Genomic DNA, 18,311 nt, shown 5'->3' with positions numbered 1-18,311 from the left:
AATTGCACTATGTAGAAGGATATAGTCCCCTTAAGCATACATTCCATGTAGTTCCCCTAAAATACATGATGTTGCAGTTCTAATGAACTGCTAAATGACCATGTTTACAGGTGGTATCATCAGCTGTTCTATCTTGGGACCCAATCAGTTGTCACCTGATCTTATCATAACATAAGAGGAAAAAAACGTTGAGTAATTTGCTTTATGCATTAACCAGCACTGAATGAGGATTCACAGTAGAATCTTAGTCCTCGTTTTCCATTGACTAATGAGCAGCAATACTGAGCAAAGGGTTCTGCAGGCAGCATTATTCTTTGTTTCCCCTGCTTGTCTGAACTTTAACTTTTTAATTTCTTGTGGGTGGAAGGTGTGTTTGAAGATCTTGGAGTGAAGTATTTTTTCCAAGTATTTTTATGGAGGTTGCTGGAAGAGCGTGGTGGAGTATTAGAATCTCTCAGAGTTGGGCAGTAGCATTCTTCATGAACCGATACTAACTGGCATTCAGGAGGCAACCCTGTTGAGTGCTGTGCAGTAATGCGTCCTAGAGATGAGAGATGATGTAGATCATTTTGTATAGAAATGAAAGTGCCACAGCCATTTGGTAAACTTCAAAGGAGAAAATTCATCTGCTGCCCCTACTTCTACCTGAGAATCTTGAGACAGGGCTGATCTACTAAAGTGTTAGGTATGGTGTACGATACTGTATTACTTGGACTCTATATACCTTTCTTGTTTGTAGAATTGGTAGTGAAGGTTGAAAATTATTAACTCTTTTTGTTACCTATTGCTACGTAACTGAAAGAAAATAGGACTTGGGTGTATGTTATGTGTTGCCAAGAAAAAAGACGGAGCATGTTAATCTGTTAAATTAGTTGTAGCTCTAGGGCAAAACATTTGTGTACTGGTGGCTCTGGATGTAATCTAATGCACTTACTAAAAAACATTGTTAATTTAACGGTCTGAATTCAGTTGTCTCTGTGTTCTAAGTTAATTTTAATTCTTCTGTGCAGTTTGATCGTGAACACTTCAGTGAAGTCTTTGTAGACCTAAAGTGGTTTGAAAGTAAAGTAGGCAATAAATACCTCAACGAGGCAGCTGGTATTGCTGCAGAAGAAGCCAGAAACAATAAACAAAAGAAACCTAAGGTTAGTGTTTTACATGCTTAATTCTGGAACTGAGAATGTTGTTATTCCTAGCAAATCAATAATTTGCCTGCTACGGTACTTTAAATTTCATACAAATTGAATGGCATAAGTCTCAATTTGGGCTTTTTTTTGAGATCTGAAAAGCAGTAGAGTGTGACATTTGAGGAATTGCCTTTATGCATTGCTGATCATGAGCGATGAAATGGTTAAGTCAAGGTCAAGTTCTCCTGTTCTTTTTTTTTCTTTTCTTTTTTTTTTTTTTTAAATCTTGTAAATCCGTAACTTAACGCTTTTTTAACAACTCACCTGCACCAGCAGGCTTACTTCAGGATGAACTGCAGTTAAACTTGCTAAGCTTTAAAATTTTACTTTTCAATGCAGAGCCTGATGGAAGTTTCTTAAATATCTTAGTTACACTAATTGAACATTTGTACGCGTTGATGAATCCGCAGTCTTGGTATTGGCCAACTATTTGACGATGAATAGATAAACAGCAATTTGATCGGTTTGAGCTCTATCAGATCTGTTATCAAACTTGCAGTTCTGTATCCAATTAATAATCAACAGCGTCTTTCTCGGGGAAATCCTTTCTCTGTATTTTTGTCTCTGCCCCACTGTTATGTTTTTTGCTTTTTGTTGCTTGTTCCTGCTACGTATTGACTGTGCTTCAATATATGCCTTGCAGTAGTGGTGCTTTCCATTGATAGAGACTGTAGCAGTAGGAAATTCCTTCAAGTGTAATCTGCCATCGCATATCGTTGTCCTGTTCTTTAGCGCGGTTTGAGATTTGTAGGAGCGAGACGTTAGCTCTTCCTATGATAAGATATGCTGTATTCTGTTTTGTTTTCTTATTTGCCACAGAAGTTTGGAGTAGCTGTATAGTATTAGCTAGCCATCTTGACAGGTCCTTCGAATGGCAGTGAGTCAGGAGCTTGCATATCTCGGGTACAGGGGAAGAGGGCCTATTTAACGACTGCTTATTGAAAGCTACTCAGTGCTGTACACAGAAGAGTGTGTAGGATAAGAATGAAGTGAATACTTTGCCTGTATGAGTCCGTAAAACATTCTTTCTGCCCTTATTTCTCACAAAAGTGATTTGAACTCTATTAAAATCTGATATTAAAAAAAAAAAGGGATTTTATGAGACTGCTCTTTCATTTGACGTGTATGGATAGAATCACTTTCTTCTGGCAATTACAAGGGAAGGAAGTGTAGTTTTATAGGAAGTAGTATGAAATAATAGTTAGGCATATACATCTTGATTGCAGCCTTTTGAGTTGCAGATTGTATGGTTATGAATTAGGTATGTGCATATTTATTCTATATTTCTACTTAATCTCAAATATTCGTTTGATAGGCTCAGGAAAACTCTTTATGTTTGGCTGCTCTAGAAAAAAATGAAGATGAAGTTGTGACCTCTAGAAGTAAGTGCAAATTATTCCATATGCCTATAACAAAAACTTAATTTATATATAGATTTAGAAGATCTATAGGTATTTCAGGCCAGAGACAGCCTTAATCTAAATGAATCTCGTTTTATTAGCCAGCTATTGGGAAATGGAAGTGTACGTTACTGGCTTCTCGTAAGAGGGTGTGGGGCGAAAGCCTTGGAAGTGCTTCTTACCTGCCCAGTATTTCCATGCCTAATTTAAAGGAGTGAATGAGTAAATCTTAATGCTATTTTTTTAATTATTTGCCTAGGCATGTTGCTATACAGATTGGGACAAATGAACAGATTTGTTGATTTGGCGTTTTGTATAGTTTTAGGGGTGTTGACTGTGTTTTTAAACACGTTCCACTTGTAAGAAATATCTTTTGCTCATGTAGTGAAGTGCGATATCACAGATGTATAAATATTGTTCAGTGATACAAGACAATGTCGTTAAAAATAAATTTTAAAATGTTTAAACATTTTAAAATTATTTTCTGGTGATTTATGGTCTCTTACTCTCTTCTGTTCTTATAATTAGGCCACAGAAGGGGTTGCCTATCTTTATTTAAAACAAAAAAATTCCAAACTTTCTCCAGCTAAAGCTTTAGTTTGATTGTTTTTTGTTCTTTTCTGTACAAGGAAAGAACAAGCACCTTAACTGAATTGAGGAAAAAAGCATCAAATAAAAACCAAATGTCTTGAAACCTTATTATAGTAGAGAAGTTAATGCTAAGGCAGTTTTTCATGGCTTCTTTTTTAGGTGTGTTGGAAGATGAACCAGAAGATGATGATCTGTTTGAAACTGAGTTTAGGCAATACAAGAGAACTTACTACATGACTAAGATGGGCGTAGAAGTAGTTTCTGAGTAAGTCTATGCTGAATTACTTATTTTTTTTTAAACACCAGAGACAAGTTTTTCCGTATGTGTAACACAAGTCAGAACAGTCATCCATGCCGAAGGCGGAAGAGAACTCTTGGCAGTGTACTGTAGCTGTGATGCTTCTGGCTGATGCATAAAGAGATACGAGTCAGATTTTCATAACAAGTCTTTAAGGGCCGGAGAGAAAGAGTCCCTTACTATTGAATGGTCGAGAAAGCCATGTGTTTGAGTTCCAAAATGCTCTACCTTCATTCCTATGTACAAAGAGACAAGTAATTTTTATAGGCTGTTGAAAATAAGAAATGCTTGTCTTTTTTGTTTAAGTGACTTCTTGGCTGATCAAGCTGAATGTTATGTCCAGGCAATACAATGGATTTTGCACTATTATTACCATGGAGTTCAGTCATGGAGCTGGTAAGAAAAATGCAAATTTCACCTTGTATGTTGGGAACATTTAATGTAGGTTTGCTTATTTCTGATCTGTGAATGCTGCAGTACTGTGATTAACTCAAATAACTTAGCAGTTCTTCTTCTGTAGGTATTATCCGTATCATTATGCACCTTATCTGTCAGATATTCGCAACATCAGTGAACTCAAAATCAAATTTGAACTGGGAAAACCTTTCATGCCATTTGAACAGCTTCTTGCTGTACTTCCTGCAGCTAGCAAAGATTTGTTACCTAAATGTTACCAGGTAGGGTTTGGAATTAAAGTCATCTATAATAATATTCATCTATAACTTTCTCGTTTTATTGTTTGCTTTATTTTGAATGAATTCCTTTTCTGATATTTTTACATGTCCTCTTATTTATATTCTACCTCTGAATTTAGGTGTATGGTTAAATACTTCTTACTGTCCTTCATACATTGTGAAGTAATTTAGTAAATACAAAATTTTGAACTCACTGAGGAATTTCTGAACGGAACAGTTAATAGATGTTTACTTCCTCTTCAGCCTTAAGTTGGCTTTAGTATCAAACTTCCTCTCTGCCTTCCTGGAATTAGTGTTAAATTGTCTGTGAAATTGTTTGATTCCTGTATTGTATTTTCCTAGCATTTGATGATTAGTCAAGACTCTCCTATTATAGAATATTATCCACCAGATTTTAAAACTGACTTAAACGGAAAACAACAAGAATGGGAAGCTGTCGTATTAATCCCATTTATTGATGAGGTGAGTTCTTTTAATATTTGCTATCTATAAACACTTGCAAACAAACCTCCTGCTAAACTTCTTATTCAATCGGCAGTTGCAATTGCAATTAGGTGGAAGTTTCAATTAACATTTGATAAGACCATGGAAAAATGCAGATGTTTGTTGCCTGGAAACTGAAGGCTACGTTTAGTTACTGACAGCAAACTTAGCTTCAATTGGGAAAAGTTTTGAGTAAAGAATGTGGGCTTTCTTTTTGTTGCTTGTTCTTGTTTTTAATCAGATAATAGTTTTGGACTTTTTGAGGAAAAAATTTCCTGTTCCTAAAAACATACAAAAATACAGCATCTGTAAGTAAAATAAAAAAAAAAAAAACCTAAAAAAAATCTACTTACAAAAAATCGTCTCTTCGTGTGGGCAGCAGCAACGGGCAAAAGACCTGAAGCGCAAATTGAACTATAGAATGTTCAAGACAGGAATAAAATAAATGGATTCTCCTTTTGCATAGAGGATAACAATTTTCATCAAACTGAATTTGAGTGCACCCAAGAGAGTAGGTGAAAATAAAAGTGCAGACTTGATATTAAGTTATGTACAGGTAGTGCTGTGTGCCTATTGGTTGTTTCCATAGTTCACAGTGGAAGGCTGATGGGACTTAGTCTCCTCAAGAAAGAGGACAGTTATTTGAATGACCAGTAGGTGCTTGAAGCTTCTTCAGTTTTTATTTTGCAGAATAGAACCGACTTTTATGATAGCCTGTAACACCTTTTTAATATTTCTTTGTATGTTAATTGTAAAAGGTAAAATATGACTAGCACTTTACATTTTTGAAAATATGTTTCTAATCTTTATCCTCCAAAGCTATTCCATTGTGATTGTCCGACTTTCCTGGTAGTGGGACATGAGGAAGGGAAGGGGAGGCTGCACTTAGACAATGATCACATTAACCAGAAAAGTGCAGGTATCCACCTTCCTAGGACAGAAGTTTTTGTGCACGTTTTTGTTGCCAGTTTCACCTATGTTAATTTCTCTTTAAATTTAGAAACGACTGCTGCAGGCCATGGAATCGTGTAATAAGTGCCTAAAAGAGGAGGAGAAACGGAGAAATACTCACAGTGCTTGCTTAATGTACTGGTATGACAAAGATACAGAATTCAAGTACATGTCACCGTGGCCAGAAAAATTCCCTGCAATAGAAAGGTGTCATTCCAGGTAATACTATTAGAACTATTTTAGAGTAGATTAAAAATATTTAGAATACTCTCTCTAGCATTTTAGCCAAAGCTTGTGTGAGACATGAGAGGATGAAAGACTGGTATAAACACCTGACAGTGGTGGCGATTCATCAGCACGCTAATTCCAGATCATTTGTAAACCATTGTCTGTTTGGATCAGGATCCAGTGCAGAGAGTTAAACACAAGTGTTTCATTCATTTTCCTCTCACTGAAAGCAGTCCGCTTTATTTAACACTGACTGAGGTGTCAAGATTAAATGGAAATGAAACGTTAATCGTAACCAAACTTAGACAAAATGGAAGAGGAATGACTGTTGCAAGATTACACTTGAAGAAGTAATAGCTATAAAGATGAGCGATGCCATGTGTAACCATTGCTAGTTTAGAATTTGGATATAACAGTGAATTAAAACAGCCAGATTGTGACATGCTTTAGCTAAAAGTTAAATTTTGTCTTTCTTGTAATGAGTAGTGTCTTTATAGAAATAACATGGGTTTCACAGTCCTTTGTGCAGGATTTTACACAAATGGCACAAAGTAATAGCCACCATATAGAAAAGTCAAAGGGTATGCCAGTTTGTTAAAGTCCAAAAGTGCTTTCTAGAGCCACGGTGAAGCTGTATGAGCAAAATTTTGTAATTTATTTTTAGGTTTAAAACAATTCCTTTGGATGCCTGGCACGTAGAAATAACCCACAATAAAATAACTAAAATCAACAAGAGTGCGTTATATTTCTGTGGATTTCCTACTTTAAAGCACATTAAACATAAGGTAAATGATTTCTCTGATATTTGTATTTAATAGATTATTACATAAGATTTCAAGCAAGTTTTATGTACTCTTTTTGTTCTTATCTAGTTCTATCTTAAGAAAAGCGGTGTGCAGGTGTTTCAACAAAGCAGCCATGGAGAAAACATGATGTTAGAAATTATAGTTGATGAGAATTCAAAAGAACAGGTAAATGCTTGGCTTTTTAAAAAAATATGCTTGTCATAAAAAAGACAAAACTTGTTAAATAGTCCAATTTGATAGGTTGATTCTTTATCTTCTTAATAGCGCATTATAAGACAAAAATACTTGGAATAATACTGCAGCAAGCATTTCTTCAAGAAAATCTCCTATACTGATTAAATAATTTAAGTTAGTGTCGCCAGATTTTTGTAAAATTTGTTTAACTAGTAATGCTTTGGTTTCAAAATGAAATGTAGGTATAAGTGTGTAAAACTTAATTAGTTCTGTCAATGCTGTTTATAAGGTAGATGAATTTACCTCTCATTTCATAAGTTGAAATATACCTGTACGTCCAGAACGAATGAATTGTCAGAAACACTGAGAAGCAAAAAGATTTTTTTCAGAATCTCTTGAAGGTTCAGCAATGTTTCATATCAAAAGTGTCAGGTAGCAAAAGGCAAATGCAGGAAAAGAAATGGAAGAAGAAAAAAAGATGGTGGGGGGCATGGAATGGAGAGAGGAGAAAAGCAAGGACAGAGGAAGGTGAATATTTAAGATACGTGGAAAAGAGAATTAAATAAGCTAAAAAAAAAATAGGTTAAAAAGTAGTGCAAATTCACTAGAAAAAGAACATAATACAAGACCAAAATTACAGATGCTAGCAAGGGTAAAAACAGCGCTGGCCAGAAGCGCTGCTGCTTTATTGCAGTAAGATACAACAGTAAAATCTATAATACAAAATATTTTAATAATCTCAAAGTACATTGTCAGTTTGAGTACTGTTATTCCCAGAGATGCAAATAGTTCTAAGTGATTTAGCAAAGGGCACATAGGAGGTCTATTCCAGAAATTGAAAGACAGATCTTAAAACTAACATATTGTGCCAGATATAAAAAGCCCCACCTGAAGTATGATACTCCATCCTAAAAAATGAAATGCAGTTTTCTTGATCATTTGTAATCGAAGAGTATATGTAAAAAGATATCAAAGTAAAGTTCAATAAGCTAAAATTATTTTTTTTATTCTGCAAGAAATGCTGTTCTTTAATTAGAATAATTTTTAATGCAGTACACAGTTCAGATTTTTTTTATATCATTCTAATATGTTAAAGAATTAGTAACTTGTGGAGTTTTTTTTCTCCCAGACTGTAGAAAATGTTGCCAGTTTGGTCCTTGGAAAGCTCGTTTTTGTTAACTGGCCACACCTCGAAGAAGCCAGAGTTGTTGCTGTATCAGATGGAGAAACTAAGTAAGAGAGATTTCATAGATGGTGAATTGTTTTATTCAGTACAAAGCTTCTGTACAACCTGAGGAATTTGTTTTAAGTACATATTAACAGCAAATGAGTCCAGATGTATCAAAATCTGCTTGGTGGCAGAAGCTTTGTTTTGAGCTCTGAGTGTCTGGGTAAAAGCCCAGCCCTCCAGTGTTTTGCTCTAGTGTAGAAGTTTGGGAGAGCCCGTTCTTATTTTGAGGAGGGAAGAGCACATGTGCAAATCCACGCAAATAACATGAAGGGAGAACATTTTTCTAGAATCTTCCTTTCAACACATGCACTGTTTTTTTTTTTTTTTTTTTAATAAAAATCACACAGCGTGGCCTGTTGTGAAGCTGGTAGAGAAATCTGTGCTATACGTTTTCTGTGTCTTCGAGTAATCCTAGCTGCTCTAAGTTCTGCTCACGGTTGGTTATGTCTGGATTAATCCTATGTGGGTAAATTCATACCTGTTAAAATATTCTTAAGGTTTTATTTGGAAGAACCACATGGAACACAGAAGCTGTACATGGGAAATGCAGTGCCCCCAACTAAAGTGGCATATGTTGGAGATAAGGAACAAAACGTATGGTTAAAAGAAGTTCAAGGAGTTTCCGAACAGTAAGTGACTTTCAATATCAAAGTGTAACTTTGCGTTTTATAGCTTAGCTATGTTTGGTTGCTGTATTATAGACCTAATTAGCAGACAAGAGTTTCTGCATATATGACGATAAAGTTCGGTGAGTCTACTGGAATAAAAGAACATCTGTTGAGATTTCAATATGTGTAGAGTTAGTCACTTAGTATTTAAAATCAGATGATGTTATGAAAGAGTTCTTAAAGGAATGAGTTAAAGTATCTATTCTCCCAGTCAATTTTCTCATTCTGAGCTTAGTAATCCTCAGTTTTAGGTAGTGTATAATGGAGTCATACAATATCAAGGCACAACCCTGATAGCTTACCGTTGTTAAATTTGATTATAGCTCACATTTTTAGAGTGTGGGCGCCTAGTGGAACTCAACTGAGTTACAGTACCATGACATGCTATTATCTGTCAATTGAATTAAATGCCTTAATTACCTTTAAACCTATCCACTGTAAAGGTAAAATGTGTTTAAATTAATACAGTTAACTACATAGTGATGGCCCCATACCAATAGGTAAGCAGTTGGTTAAGCCATTTATTCTGGGCATTTTTTTTTAAATAAAAACCAGCTTTTAGAATCCCTTTGTTAAGAGTAAATTTTTTTTTTTTTAATAAATCAATTCCACCCTGTTGGTTTGTATGTTGTAATCAAACTAAACGTTCTATTTTGTGTTCAGTTACCAGAGAAGAAAAGGAATAATTATTCATGAAACATCAGTAGTTGTGTATGCTCAATTACTCACTGGTAATAGATATCAACTAAACCAAAATGGTGAAGTTTATTTGGAGAAGCAGTGGTCAAAACAAGTTCTTCCCTTTGTTTACCAAACTGTTGTCAAGGTAAGTATGCAAGTTCAGCATCTCCTTGCACATAGCCCCTTATTCCGTTAAGAGGAAAAAGAACAAACGCTCCTTTAAAGCAAAAGAATGAAACAAAAATGGATGAGCATCTTGAATTAGTGTGTTGTTTACTGTAATAAAAATATGACGTGCCTCTTTAAACTGTTTAAAGAGGAATTTTGGGAGGCGAGGTTTTTGTCCCAGAAGTTGGGACCATATTGCATAGTTTAGCCTTCTTGCTGAAAAAAAATAAGTTTCTGTCATCTTTTGACTGATGTTTTGAATGCAGTACAGTAGTTGTGCTATACCGGGTAGCATAGTTGCTTTTGTGACTTCATTTGTATGAAGTTACAAAATAGCCTTAACTTCACTGCCTTCAAGGAACCGTTTCAGATTTGAAGAGAATACTTTTAAGATGTTTTAGAATAAGCATTTATTTATATGAACTTTTAAATGATTCTACTGGAACTGAAAGATATTTAACTTTAATAGCATGAATTTTGTCTCTTTCATATAGGATATCAAAGCCTTTGACTCTCGTTTTTCAAGCATCAAAACTCTGGATGACATGTTTCCTCCTGGGAGTACCGCCTTTATGCTGGGATCTCCTTACTATGGCTGCATGGGAGAAGTTAGTTCAAAGATTTCCCCCCCTCCCCCCTTAGATTTCTTTATTTTTTCAAGCCGAAAATGAACAAAGGTACTCTGTGGCAGTATTGGTCACTACGTTTTGCTAGCTAAAATTTTAAATCAAAGATTCTTTGGTGGTTTAGTCGGAGTAGGGATTTTTCTGCTTTCTCTGACTCTGTTGCTGGCATAACAGGATAAGGGTTGTGTAGCTTGAATGAAGAATTATTTTTAGTAATTATTTGGGCTAGCTTTCGATATGTGTAGTTCCCATTTTGGGCAATGTTAAGTCACGGATTCCTTTAATACTGTTTGACTGGCTCTGTAAGGAAGCAGCGTGTGGGCCTGCAAAGAAAATTGAATGCCATACTGCAGCAAGATTGTCTTGTAGTCTTCCTGCCTTTTTTTAAAGCTATTTAATGTGTTTTGTTTCTCTCCAAGGTTCAAGATTCACACGATGTGATCACAGAAGGTAGAATTCGGGTAGTTTTCAACATTCCGTGTGAACCCCAGCTTGATCCCTTAATACAGAACCAGCATGTAAGTGCTTCGGGTTTTGTAGTCTAAGCTTAAACGTGGTGTCAAATGTATTCTGCAGTGGTAAACCTCTTTAAGGGATGTTTCCATGTTACTCCTTTGCCCTTTGTGTGAAAATCCTTATCCTTTGGGAATAGCCGATATTTTTTTGTTTATCTGTTTTTTAAAGAAATATTCTGTGAAATACAATCCTGCCTATGTTTTGGCCAGTCGTCTCGGAGTAAGCGGCTATCTTGTCTCCAGATTTACAGGGAGTATCTTTATTGGAAGAGGATCAAAGAAAAAGTAAGTTTATGTACAAATGTATTGGAGAATTTTGATTGTAGAGAAGCTTGAAAATTCTAATACTACTCTGCAGGGATTCTGCAATGTTTTAACGCTGTTCTTGTACACAACAATGTATAACTGTGATCTCTGATCTAAAAACTTTCTTTAGAGTATGTTTGCTGTAAATTAAATTCCTGTGCGGTGTGTTTTCTTCCTACCATAAACATATCATCTTGTTAAGTTTTGGTTACTAGAGTGTAGCTCTATTGGCTTTAATGTTCTAGAAAGACAAAAAATTGCATTTCCTAGTTAGCTCTTTGCGTAAGTCGTACAGGAGTTGCACCCGACAAATGTTTTGTTTCAGTTGTGCCTAAAACTTGTTCTGATTTTCTTCCTGTTCTTTCTTCTAATTATTGGTTAACGATTGAGTAATCTTAAAACTAATTTTCACTGGAAGAAAAAATATTTAAAAATAAGAGAAGACTGACATGAAGGTGGCTCGTGCTACAGAATGGAATTTCAGTCAAGGAGAAGCTGGAAACACTGTCTCCTGCTTGCCCTTTGGAAGCTGGGCATCAAATGGTTTACCATCATAGAAGCAAAACTTCCATCCAATTCCATAAACGCGTCCTGGAGTTAGAGAGCTGGAGAGGGGCTACAGGAACAGCACCAGAAAAGCTCCCTGACAGGGATGCAGAGATAGCTAAAATCCCTTTGCCCTGATAAATCTGTTTCGTTGCTTACGTGCCGCTCAAAGCTGCCGAAGAGCGCGCAGCAGCATGTTTATAGAGATGCATGCCAGTCAGATGCTGAAAATTGGCTCAGACGGATGTCACTGCCTGTACCACTGTCTAAATGCTTGCTGAGTCGACCGCAAGAGAGAACAGGAATCCCAAAATAGGGGGAAGCTCTTCCCTTAGAGGCAGTTTAGAGTTCACCTCAGGCACATAAGAAAAATCTGTGTTCTGAATACATCTCTGCTAGGACATGCAAAATAGAAAAATCTATACAAATCCTGTAGTGCTTCTGTATCGTTGTGTTTTTGAGGAGTCTCTCAAAGAGGAGCTGCTTTTCTCTCAGTTTATGAAATCAAGCTCCTGTTCTTCCTATTATAGCTACAATCAAACAAAGTATTGCTCAGAGTTCATGATTCTAAGTGTTTTTACAATAGTCTTTCCTGCCTGAGGTGAGAGGTAAAGGAAATAGTGGTTTTTCTTTTGTTAATGTTAAATATAAAACCATCTCTTAAGTAGATCGTTAGGCTAAAATACTTTTTTCAGTTGAGCATTTATTTAGATTAGAACTTTTCTTTAAAAGTCTCCTCAGTGAAAAAGATCTGTGTAACAACCCGCCAGTGGAAGGAGACACTAAAAAACTTACATGGAAAACCTTTCCAACCGGTTGGGAAAATGCGTTTTGGTTTGGTACAAATCAACCCATGTAGGCTAAACAAATGCATATGTCCTGCTGATTAAAAAGTAGAATTGGGGTCTAAATGTATTGTACTTATTGCTCTAATATAAAGGAATAATAATTTTACTTGTGGGTTTTTTTTTTTTTTTCCCTAGCAATTAGTTAGGACTAAAACTTCTTAAAATGTATAAGGGAGAAAATACCTGTTTCTCTGAATGTCAGAACTGTGGTTTCTTAGGAGAGCTCAGTAAAGTAGTGTTTGATGCACGAGCATTTTATTGTGACTTTATGTGTACACGTGCTCTACTACGGTTGAGGGACGTACTTCTACATCGTGGTAAATGCCAGGTAGATAGATTGCGGTTGGTTAGATCTCAGTTAAGGAAGGGTAAAATATTCCCTACCCTCATTTGCAGTAAGGTAAGAGATAGCTACCATACCTGGAACTTTACACCTGTTGCGATACTAATAAGGAAACAGTACAGTGAACTGACCTTTTACATGTTTCAAGTCTGAGGATGTATGTGTGTGCACGTATAGGTTTATGTGCCTATATTATTGCAAGTTAATGAACTTTTTCTTAATTTCTAGTCCTCATGGAGATCACAAAGCAAATGTGGGGCTGAACCTGAAATTCAATAAGAAAAATGAAGAAGTTCCTGGCTATACTAAGAAAGTTGGAAATGAATGGATGTACTCCTCTGCAGTAGAGCAACTACTTGCTGAATATTTAGAAAGGTAGGTATTGCATATGGACTTGATCTAAGCCATCCAGCCTCAACTGATGCAAACCATCCAGTTGCAAGAGTTTGTCCTTCTGGATGCAGGTCTTGTAAGAACTGATGAATTTGCTTTTGGTGATTGCTTGATGGAATTTCCTTGCTTCCAATGTTCTCTCCTTCCAAGACTGGACCTGTTCGTTCTGCAGGTTTTTCAGTTCTATTGAAACGTACTTGGGGTGGAATAATTTTGTCAGCAGCTTACATTGACAAGTGAACAGTAAGACGTTAACTGTAGTTAAAAAAAAAAAAACAAAAACAAAAAACAAACAAAAATCTGGGCTCCAGAAAATTTTGACGCCTATCATGATTTGTTTTGGTGAAGCTGTTATGCGCATCTCTGCAGTAGGTGAACCTAAATCTGTCTTCCATTTATCCACTTGTTAGGGTGCCTGAGCTATTTAATTATATAGCCAAGAACAGCCAAGAAGATATATTCTATGAAGATGACATTTGGCCTGGTGAGGATGAAAACGGGTAAGCCAGCTTTGTTCTACTTGCTCTAGAAGAAAAGGGAAGAGCTGACAGTACTGAAACTGGTGGTGACCCTTTAGTGGCTGCTGAGTAGCTGAAACCTTTTTGTTTCTTCAGCATCGTGATTGTTCAGTGATCACCATGACAATTTTATCAGCATGTTCTACATTTTAATTGTGGAATCAAAGTCTCTGACCGACTCCTATCTCAAGTCCAATAAATGAGAAATTTAATTTTCAATGGTACTTTAAGTCTTGCTTTTAAAGTACTCTTCAATACTGTATGGGTATGAAGTAGTCACAGAGTCACCAAAAGATCATTTTTTGAAAGTAAGCAATAATTATTTCAAGTGTTTAAGGTGATTTTGCATTTGAAAAATAACGCATACAGAATCTCAAGTGCTTACATGTGTTTTGTATGTATTCAGTCAGTTCTGTGGAGCTTACCCTGTATTTTCCCATCGGTTCACATAGTCGACCAACTGTGCACCTACTTATTCACCTAGCATTTACATTTGGAAGCTGAAAGTAAAAAAGACTTTTCAGAAAGGAAGACGAGGAGCAAGCTTGGTTCCAGATACAGTATAATAATGGTCAAAAAGCTTTTACTGCTAGCCAGTACAACGTGTTGACGGGCCTGGGTTGATACAAATGCATGATCCTGCCTTGTGCAGGCCTTTGCCAGGTGGACATACCATCATAGGACTTTTCTGTAGTAGGAATCTCAGAATTGTGCTCTGTTTTACCATAAAAGCGTGCCCTGAAGTGTGTTCTTACTGTGTTGTGAGAAATAGCTGGTCACAGAACCTTCGATCGCAGCCAGACGTGGTTAGTTCGTTGGATACAAACTTAATTTATGGAGTAGACTTTACAGACAGAATGCTTTCAAACAATTTCTGGGTTTGAATATTGTTTTTTGGCTGAGGCAAAATTTCAGAGGTTATACTTTTGAAACAGTATTGCATGATTCGGTTGTGGGGTTTTGTTTGTTTTTTATCCCTGTTATAAACTCTTAGAACAATCTTAGGTTTTGTTACTTCACAAATGTATACAAGCGTTGTGCCTATGTTGTAGCACTTGTCTGAAATATCAGGGAACGTAGTGAAGTGCTTTGTCAGTTTAAATGATTTTAATCAACAGCCTTTTTGTTTAGGGCTGAGAAAGTTCAAGAAATCGTTGCCTGGCTAAAGGCACATCCTGTTTCTGCTTTGTCTCGCTCATCTTGTGACTTACAAATCTTGGATGCAGCCATTGTTGAGAAAATTGAAGAAGAAATAGAGAGATGCAAGGTATGCAGCTCGTTATCATTGTAAGCAGCGATCAACCGAAATGCTGCTGTTGGTTATTTTCCAAGTTTTTGGAATAGAATAAGATGCTTAAAGGTTATCTGTCATTCTAAAGAAAAAGAATGCAGACTGTAATGTAAGAGCTGAACTTCCAACTTCCTTTGATGATCTACGTTGTAAGAGCGCATTAATAATCTTTCTGCTTAGGCTCTTTCTTTGAGAGTAGTAGCTTTGACTCAACTCAGAGAGAGGCCAAGGAAGTTACTAAAGGAAAGGTGAGAGGCAAAGCCACCTGAAATAGTGAGCTGATTTTCTTAGAAATTGCTTGGAAGGACCCAAAGATAAAGTTGGTGTGAATTCTGGAATTAGTCAAACAACGGAAGCTTCCTCTGTAGGAAGTCAGTCACGTTTTTAAAAACTGGACCTAGTCATCTCAGACGCTCCGTGAAATCTGTATTGTATATCTTTATCTAAACAAAAGAATGTCTGCATTATATCTTCTGATGTTTTGTTAAACCTGAAACCCAGTTTTAATGACTACCTGTTCTTTTCCTTTAGCAGAGAAAGAGCAACAAGAAGGTGCGAGTAACCGTGAAACCTCACTTGCTATATAGAGTAAGTGACTTGAAAAGGTTTTGGTTGAAAATGAAGTTATCCACATCATATTTATTTTACTTATGCTTAATGTTATCAACCTTCAAGAAGCAGAATCACAGGACAGTATTAATTTAAAAAAAAACCCATTATGATGCCTTCTAGGAAATCATTTTGAAAGTGGTCATCTCCCCTCTCTAAAGGGAAAGAATTTCTATTAACTACAAACTCCTTCAAGTATTATACAGACATTCAGTTCCTTTTTATCTTCTGTCCTTGATGCTCCTACAGTTTTAATTCCTTTCACAGGTATATAACGAAGGCAGAATAAAATGTACTTTGCGTGTGTCCCTTTTTCCTTATTCTGCTTTTTATTCAGTTCTTGACATCTGATCAACTGCTAATGTTGCTTGGTATTTCATAGGTACCCATATTACTGATACAGGCAGGTATCACTGACCAGTTTTATTTTGTCTCTGTTGATCTCCTTGGTCTGTCTTGGATCACGCGCAGCGCTGCTATTTCCCAGGCAAAAGCAGTGAGTCAACGTTGCAAGAAAAAAACCATATTTCTTTGCTTTGTGTCTGGGGAAGAAGGCTTCTATGTTCTTGAACAATTTTTTCCAGAAAGTTTGTGTTATACTGTGTTTCCTATATTGTTATAAAGGCATTTGAATTTTAACCCCTCCCTCCCCCCAACCTCTAACGTAGTCTTTTGGTTATTTCAGCCTTTAGAACAACAGAATGGAGTTGTTCCAGATCGAGATGCAGAGTATAGGCTGTTTGACCGTGTTGTCAATGTGAGAGAGAACTTTTCTGTTCCTGTCGGTCTTCGAGGTACCATTATAGGAATTAAAGGAGGTAATGTTTTCTTTGTGGTTACAGCATTATAGCTAAGCTAGTGATGTGAAAACAGGCTGCAGAGTAGTGTTTTGTTCAATGGTTATGAAAATTTGTCACCTAAGAAGCATATGCAACTTGAAGCCGTTAGTAAGCTATTTTCTGTTGTGAATTAAACCTACAGGTCTTCTCTTTCAATGTCATGTGTTAGGCAGCTGTACTTTGAATACAAAGTTACGTACCTTTGTTCCTTCTTAATATGAAAAAGGCAGAGAGATCAATGAAAAAGAACAAGGACTGCCAAGCGGAAAGTAAAGGAAGGAGAATATGGAAAAAGTAAAGAGAAATAGAGGTAGCAAAACCAAAAAGAACAAAGTATTTGCCCTAATACTTGCATTGAATGTAAAATTCTGTTACATGTGATTTGTGTCTCAAATTTTTGTATTTGGATTTTGGATTTTATTCTGTGATATTCCATTTCCAGTAATGACTTGTATTTATACATTCTTTGACACCAAGGTTGTCTGCAAGTCTCTTTCAGATAAACAAAAGGATTCAGTGAAGCAGATGTTACATGAAAGTTTGAGATCTAGTAATAGAAATTGTTTCTGTAGCCTGGCATTGTAGCTGTTATTTTCTCACTCGGTCTGCATCCAACAGGATCTTGAATAAACTAGGTTTGCGTGAGGCTTTTTAAAGAGGTATTTTTTCCTCTACAATTATGGTCTATTAATAATTTCAAAGCAGCATTAGTCTATTATTATGCGAGCAAGATTTATTGAACGTATTGTGAAGGTGACAGTTCCAGATTGCCTGAATGTAAGGATGGCTTGTATCTCCTTTCTGGTGTTTTAATATCAATGACTGTTTGTTTGCAAGACACAGACTGCTATAAGTTGCAGTTCTGTCAGCAGGTTCATAAGTTGTTGTCCAAGGTACGTTTCTGTTAAAGGCATATTTAAGGGGCGGCCGAATGTAACTTTCTTTGAGAAGAATTTCCAAATTGCTGTTAATGAAATGCTTCATTTAAGGAATAAGATATCTTTGTTGCTAATGGTTTAGAGGTTTTGGTCTCTTATTTATTGCATAAACAATGCAGAATTTAAATTATTTAAATAAAAATAATAACTGTCACATATGTAGGATGACATTTTACTTCGTTTTCTATAGCCACTAGAGAAACAGATGTGCTCTTTGAAGTTTTGTTTGATGAAGAATTCCTTGGAGGCCTAACTATAAGGTTTGTGTGTGGGGTTTCGTAGTCATTTCATGCCATTGGTATAGATGACTTCAACTGCTGGCCTTTGGTTTACATTTATGAGTAGTTTTATTTCTTTTTAAGACTTTGTTCCTCAAAGGAGCTGGGTCAGTTTTTGTCTTTTGAGCTTCTCTATGAGGAGAGATAATTCTTATGAACCGTGATATATTTTGGATATGCTCTTTAGGCTTTTCTGCCTATTTAGAAGCTATTACCTTTTAGAAAGCAGACATGAGCCAGCAGACTAAAGCACTAGATCTAACTGTATTCATAAGCAAATATGTATGAAACAGATTATTATCAGTGTGTCTTTAACATATAGATTTAAAAAATTAGATAAAATAATCATTTGTCCTTCTGTAGGCTAGTGACTCTGAACTGCCTGTAGTTGATAATTAGGCACTAAATTCTAACTAGTGTTAAAACCCTGAATTGTTCCTCAGGGAGGTGGAGGCATGGTTAGTGCTTTTGTTCTGAAGTGTGATAACTCTTGTGTACCGAAATAAGCAGCTACTTACCAATGGCTTTAATTTTGCTGCTGGTCTTACATCAATTAAGTTCTTGTATGACAGACGTTATAGGAGAATGTTAGCTGTTCCATGTGTTCAGCAAGCATAACAATCCTGTCCTTCGCAAAAGGGAATTTGTGTTCAAGAACACAAGTTATCTTCAGTGTTCAGAGGCTCAGAATCATAAAGGA

The 18,311-nt window shown here is 36.2% G+C and overlaps 1 protein-coding gene across 6 annotated transcripts in view; it reads left to right on the top strand.

The window, feature by feature from the left end:
* Positions 1 to 18,311, top strand: part of XRN1 (5'-3' exoribonuclease 1) — a 40,497-nt gene that overhangs the window by 9,873 nt on the left and 12,313 nt on the right. For all 6 annotated transcript variants that reach the window (XM_068955157.1, XM_068955156.1, XM_068955154.1 and 3 more), the window contains exons 10-30: positions 1,011 to 1,145; positions 2,503 to 2,569; positions 3,338 to 3,443; positions 3,783 to 3,872; positions 3,997 to 4,153; positions 4,514 to 4,633; positions 5,655 to 5,824; positions 6,498 to 6,618; positions 6,706 to 6,804; positions 7,943 to 8,046; positions 8,542 to 8,673; positions 9,376 to 9,538; positions 10,056 to 10,169; positions 10,607 to 10,705; positions 10,872 to 10,987; positions 12,974 to 13,120; positions 13,549 to 13,638; positions 14,788 to 14,923; positions 15,479 to 15,535; positions 16,242 to 16,374; positions 17,524 to 17,593. In XM_068955157.1, coding sequence (XP_068811258.1) covers positions 1,011 to 1,145; positions 2,503 to 2,569; positions 3,338 to 3,443; positions 3,783 to 3,872; positions 3,997 to 4,153; positions 4,514 to 4,633; positions 5,655 to 5,824; positions 6,498 to 6,618; positions 6,706 to 6,804; positions 7,943 to 8,046; positions 8,542 to 8,673; positions 9,376 to 9,538; positions 10,056 to 10,169; positions 10,607 to 10,705; positions 10,872 to 10,987; positions 12,974 to 13,120; positions 13,549 to 13,638; positions 14,788 to 14,923; positions 15,479 to 15,535; positions 16,242 to 16,374; positions 17,524 to 17,593 — 2,426 coding nt within the window. The remainder of the gene's footprint in view (positions 1 to 1,010; positions 1,146 to 2,502; positions 2,570 to 3,337; positions 3,444 to 3,782; positions 3,873 to 3,996; positions 4,154 to 4,513; positions 4,634 to 5,654; positions 5,825 to 6,497; positions 6,619 to 6,705; positions 6,805 to 7,942; positions 8,047 to 8,541; positions 8,674 to 9,375; positions 9,539 to 10,055; positions 10,170 to 10,606; positions 10,706 to 10,871; positions 10,988 to 12,973; positions 13,121 to 13,548; positions 13,639 to 14,787; positions 14,924 to 15,478; positions 15,536 to 16,241; positions 16,375 to 17,523; positions 17,594 to 18,311) is intronic.

The sequence above is a fragment of the Struthio camelus genome, chromosome 9 (assembly GCF_040807025.1).
Source record: "Struthio camelus isolate bStrCam1 chromosome 9, bStrCam1.hap1, whole genome shotgun sequence".
Lineage (NCBI taxonomy): Eukaryota > Metazoa > Chordata > Aves > Struthioniformes > Struthionidae > Struthio > Struthio camelus.
Note: the sequence above shows the minus strand (reverse complement) of the source record. Positions and strands in the feature narration are given on the sequence as shown.